General features: G+C 37.0%; 2 protein-coding genes across 2 annotated transcripts in view; both read left to right on the forward strand.

Moving 5' to 3' along the window:
• The first annotated feature begins 2,001 nt into the window (after window positions 1-2,001).
• HEXO2 (beta-hexosaminidase 2) lies at window positions 2,002-5,012 on the forward strand. Its single transcript, XM_021427750.2, has 2 exons — window positions 2,002-2,892; window positions 3,912-5,012. The coding sequence occupies exons 1-2, from the start codon at window positions 2,049-2,051 to the stop codon at window positions 4,862-4,864; spliced, it is 1,797 nt and encodes a 598-aa protein (XP_021283425.1). The 5' UTR covers window positions 2,002-2,048; the 3' UTR covers window positions 4,865-5,012.
• Window positions 5,013-5,452: 440 nt separating this feature from the next.
• The window catches only part of LOC110415212 (protein CANDIDATE G PROTEIN-COUPLED RECEPTOR 2-like), a 3,302-nt gene continuing 2,754 nt past the window's right edge, over window positions 5,453-6,000 (forward strand). Inside the window, exon 1 of the mRNA XM_021426787.2 lies at window positions 5,453-5,898. Within this exon, the coding sequence (XP_021282462.1) occupies window positions 5,617-5,898 (282 nt within the window). The 5' untranslated portion in view covers window positions 5,453-5,616. The remainder of the gene's footprint in view (window positions 5,899-6,000) is intronic.

Below are 6,000 nucleotides of genomic sequence, written 5' to 3' on the forward strand. Positions count from 1 at the left end.
TATTATATTATTCATAATCATGATTCCCAAGATAGTATATAATTCTTTTACTACGAGGCAAAAAAAAAAGTCTTTTTATCAATAAATTTATGATTTTGTCACATGTATTAGGTACGTATAAATTTTTCTTTAGCGAAATATTAACGAGCCTAATAATTTATTGTCCTATTCATGAATTTCACAATAAGAAACATAACACATAAAAAAATCTTAAATTTTTTAAAAAAGTTTAAATAAATATTTATCTTTCTATTACGTTTAATTAAATCTTAATACTATTATTTTAAGTCAAATAAATATTTATGATTAACGGTTAATTAATTACTATTAGTTAGAATATTACTTATTATTTTTTGTCATATGGTACTTATGTGACATAATTAAATAATCACACGATATAATGACATAGTTATGTAATATTTTCAATTTTCATATTAACGTTACATTAGCATCATATGTCTAATGACAGTTAATCAAATGTTAGTTATAAAGATTTATTTGATTTAAAATAAAAATATAAAAATTTAATTACACGTAATAAAAAATAAAAAATTATATAAATTTTTTTAGATAATTTAAGTAATTTTAAAACATTATGCCAAACTAACAGCATATTATATTATATTCCAAAGATTTGAAAATCCATTATCATATAAATATATATATATAGCTAAGTAAGTGGCATCAAACGATTTTATATTATTAGCAGAAGTACTTTGGAGGGGCGGCAGATGTTTCATGCTTTAGGCAGGAGAGGCACCCAAAGGAAATGATTTTTTAGCCTGCATAAACCAAAATAAAGATTGGACCAAGTTAATATTCCAAATTTCTACAGACGGCTTCTAAGACTTTGGGCTAATGTTATTGTATTAACATTGTTTTCGCAACCTTATGTTTTATGCATGTTGGATTGGACCGACTGAAATTTCCCAAGCTAGATTCCTCTTTGATTTAATTATTTTTCAAGGTGTAGAACTAACGAAATTCTGCCAAATGCTTGGCCCCAAATTTTGTTTATCATCTCATTGAAATAGATGGTTGCCGACTGAGTAAGATCAGAGCACTTCCCTTGTCATCTTGGTTAATTTGCAGGGTTGTTTTAAAGAAAACAAGTTGAAGGTATTTCATTGGTTCAAAACTAACTAGGAATCTGCTACGCAAAAGTATAAATCTGGTCTTCCAGACAAGACAAACGAAACATAGGAAAACACTAATGCACCAAGATTCTCCTTGATTCAGCTCCCAATTTTGACAGATTAGTTGCGTTTATGATGTTGGAAAGACAGTTAATTCTTGTCTTTCATATATTTCTTGGTTAGGTGACTATCACTCTAATTTGTCCATCAGGATACGAGGTTCTTATCCCACAAACATTACTGGTTTGGGTTGTATAGTGTTGACACCTGGAGATTTTCTAACTTGTAAATGGAACAAATTACTTCAGCTTAAACCAAAAAGAATTGGCAAAGCCGGCAATGAGATTCCAATAGTCATAGACAATTGGCAAAGCCGGCACGTGTTTCATGATGACTTTAGCTATGAAACGTACTCCCACATTAGATGTGAAGGGAAATTAGTACTTTGAAAGCTAAAAAACAGGGAACTGTAATTCTCTTCCAAATCCATCTAAGAGATTTAAAGCAAGAAGTTTAATACTTTGATAATTGTTTCGATGCAAAAGATAGCAAATCAAAGCAATAAATAATCACTGTGTCAGAACAAAACTGCAGTAATACAACTGGGTTTCGTTGATTTTAAAGCGTAGTAGGTTGGGTCAAAATTACCTTGGACGATAAGGTTACTTGACAATGACTCCACGTGGTTTATAAAAATCTCTCTGTTGCTTTTCTTCTTTATTTTCCTAATGTACATTTTTCTTCTTTCCATTTGGTGACAGTCTGACAGAGACAATGGGAAATTAAAGTCTTCGCCGTAGACACGTCAAATAGGAAAATTCCAAATGGAAAGGAAACAAAGCAATGGTCCTATAAAAGAAGAGTAATTTGGGACAGCAATTACTGCATTTCCTCATATAAGGTTCTTTCTCGATGCTTCGTACTCTCAACAAGAAATCACTGTACAACGCAATTGAGATGACAAGTCGTAAGGCAAAAAATAGGATGTTGTCAAAATTTCTCATCATAGCCTGCCTAACGTTGATTCTTGCACCTCCAACCTTATCCTTGCAATCCGCGATCAACGTTTGGCCTAAACCAAGACTACTGGTATGGCCAAAACCACTTGCCACGTTCCTCTCTCCAAACTTCACCATCAGTTCCCCCAACCACCAACACCTCACCCCCGCCGTCAACCGCTACCTCCGTCTTATCAAGACGGAGCACCACCACCCCGTTGTCACCCCTTCTGTCATCGTTTCCAACTCATCCGCTCCGTTGAAAACTCTTTCCATCAATGTAATTGATCTCACCGTCCCCCTCCAACATGGGGTGAATGAAACCTACGCCCTGGCCGTTTCTGAAGTTGATGGTACGGCCTATTTGACAGCCGCAACTGCGTGGGGAGCAATGAGGGGTCTAGAGACGTTCTCTCAGATGGTGTGGGGTGATCCCTCGGTTGTCCCGGTGGGCGTGTACGTGTGGGATGCTCCCTTGTTTGCTCACAGGGGAGTCATGCTGGATACATCAAGGAATTATTATGCGGTGGAGGACATATTGAGGACTATTGGGGCAATGAGTGCTAACAAGCTTAATGTGTTCCATTGGCATATTACTGACTCACATTCTTTTCCACTGATGGTGCCTTCGGAGCCTGAGCTTGCTGCCAAGGGATCTTATGGACCTGACATGATATACTCACCCTCGGATGTGGCAAGGATTGTGCAATTTGGCTTGGAACATGGGGTAAGGGTCCTACCGGAAATCGATTCACCAGGTGAGTTTGTTATAACTGTAATTCCTTTCCTTCAAAAATGAATTGCATGACAGTTCATCTTTACCTTTATGTTGACTGACAACAACCTTCAAGTTTAGACTGTAATACTTAATCATGTAGTAGTTGGTTTCTATAGTACACTCGTATTCATGACGAAAGAGTCTCATCTTATAGATGATTATGATCAAAAGGAAGAGAGAAGGCAATAACATAATACTAAAGAGACATAAACTTGCTTGGCAGTCAACTCAATTGGTCGTAAAAATTCTAGAATTTCCCTACCATACATGATACATCAGATTCATTATAGGAAACCATGGGCTACAAATATTTGGGTTGCATTATTCTTCTTAATGTATAGCGAGATTTTTTGGGGTATTGAATTACAAGAATCTCGAACCTCTTTCCATATCTCAACATGAAATCTCTAAACAGTTTGACTGATCTCTTCACACATGCTTGAAAGAGCCCTTTCATGGAATCCTCTTTATAGGCTCCAATTTTGATGTCGTCAAGCAGTAAAACCCGCTCCTGGTAAGTCCTTGATCTAAATGACGCCAAACGCATCACTCATTCACTTTGTAACTTTGGATCCAATAAATTCAGGCCTTTGGCCTAATTCATCTGCCGTTATCAATTATATCTGTTCGTGGACCCTGATGATAAAACATGAACATGGACGCGGACAGCCATTCTCTAGACCACGCATTACATCTTTAGATATAAGTCAGTGACACCAACAGGGAGAAAAGGATTATTTTTATGAAACCTTGATTCCATCTCAATGTGGTGAAAGCAAAATAGCAGTAAATATTATTAAAGCCTTTTCCATGCTTTTGAATATCAAGTGCATGAGATTACTTTAACCTCAAAGCTATTTTATACAAATTTTTGTTGTATTTTAGCTTTGAGTGAAGTCCAATGCTTAGAAACAGAGCACTCTGTTTTTCTACACCAAGTGCACACTGCGCCCAACATGCAATGGGATGATGAAAGAAATTTTTACTTCGAAACTGCAGGTCATACAGGATCATGGGCAGAAGCCTACCCAGAAATAGTTGCCTGCGCAAACATGTTTTGGTGGCCAGCTGGAAGTCTGTGGGATGACCGTCTTGCATCTGAACCTGGAACTGGCCATTTAAATCCCTTAAACCCCAAAACCTACCAAGTTCTCAAGAACGTAATTCATGACATAGCCACTCTATTCCCTGAAACATTCTACCATGGGGGAGCTGATGAGGTAATTCCTGGATGTTGGAAAGCTGATCCAACCATTCAATCTTTCCTTTCAAATGGTGGAACCCTCAGCCAGCTCCTGGAAACCTTTGTGAACTCTACTTTGCCTTACATCATATCCCTCAATCGTACCGTGGTGTATTGGGAGGATGTTTTATTAGATGACAATGTCAAAGTAGACTCCTCATTTCTTCCAAGGGAGTACACCATTTTACAAACATGGAACAACGGCTCAATCAACACCAAAAAGATTGTTGAAGCCGGATATCAGGTGATTGTATCATCTTCAGAGTTCTATTATTTGGATTGTGGCCATGGGGACTTTCTAGGGAATGATAGTCTATATGATCAGCAAACAACAGGAGGTAACTCTGGAAATGGAGGGTCTTGGTGTGGACCTTTTAAAACATGGCAAACTATTTATAACTATGACATAACTTATGGTTTAAGTGAAGAGGAGGCTAAATTGGTTCTAGGTGGAGAGGTGGCATTGTGGTCAGAACAAGCTGATCCTACAGTCCTGGATCCAAGGATTTGGCCGAGAACTTCAGCAATGGCGGAGACATTGTGGTCAGGAAACCGCGACGAGACAGGGAACAAGAGGTATGCTGAGGCAACTGACAGGTTGAATGAATGGAGGTATCGAATGGTAAGTAGAGGGATCAAGGCTGAACCACTTCAACCACTGTGGTGTGTTAAGAATCCAGGAATGTGCAACACAGTCAATACTTTTTGATTTTTAAAGATGTTTAATGGAGCAACGCAGAATTTAGATACAAGTGACAAAAAAATTGCTTCAGAATTCACTTGGTTTGCATTGAGTATGCTTCTTACATTTTCAACTTGTATTCATGTTCCAATTGATGATCAAAAGAACTTGTCTATGTCATAATGCACATCGCTGAATTTCTTGATAATTCTAGCAACTACTAAAGGAAAATGGAGAAAAACAAACATTGCTTTTTGGACAGAAATCATGCAAAAGAGCGAAACCCAAAGGAAGAAATTTTTAAGAGAGATTATGCAATTGCGTGGCAGATGAGAGCAAGAGTTGCTTTAAAAGCTGCAATCCAAGGGGCCATAAGTTAAAACTTACGATAATCAATTGGGATTTTTATCTGGTCGAGGGCAAGAAAAACAAAAATTTGTATTTAAATTAACTAAAAAATGAAAAAAGATAAATTACTGTTAAAAGGGCTTTGGTCTTTAGAATGATTTCCAGAGTTGTTGGTGGGCTAAAAACCCAATTCGGTCCCAAATCAGGTTCTGGATTCCTAGCTTAAATAGGCTAAAACCCAAACTTGGCCCATGCAAACCAGTCGGTAAAACTTCTTCTCACCATCGAGTCAGCAACCTAATCGATCATCGAGCTAAAGCTTTCAAGATTACAAAACCAAATCCTGAGAATCCCAATTTCCATCTTTAATATATTTTTTTAATTTCTTTTCTTCCCCGTTTTCTTTATGAAATTTAAACACTGAGAAGAAAATGCAGTCCATTGAAAGTATCACAGATTCCCCATTCACTCAAAACCCTAATAATTCTTCTTCTTCTCCTGTTAATGGGTTGTATGGGTGGCTCTCTGAATGTCATGGGTTTTGGCATAACTTAGCTCTTATTATTCCTTCTCTTCTCTTTGTTCTCTTCCTTGGTTTTCAAGCCAAAAAAAGCTTCCAAAAGCTCTCTCATGGCAGGTCTTATATCATGATTTCTTATTATGGTTGCCTTTGGCTCGTTAGCTTGCTCAATCTTGCTTGGTGTTGTCTTCAGGTTTGTGCGTTTTTCCTTTTCTTTTATTTTCTATTTTGATTTTAAATTTTGTGGCTTTCTTGAATTAGCTTATTGATGATTTAAACTTACTTTGTTTAAATG

The sequence above is a fragment of the Theobroma umbraticum genome, unplaced genomic scaffold, assembly GCF_002168275.2.
Source record: "Theobroma umbraticum cultivar Fairchild unplaced genomic scaffold, ASM216827v3 scaffold_147.0, whole genome shotgun sequence".
Taxonomy (NCBI): Eukaryota; Viridiplantae; Streptophyta; class Magnoliopsida; order Malvales; family Malvaceae; genus Theobroma; species Theobroma umbraticum.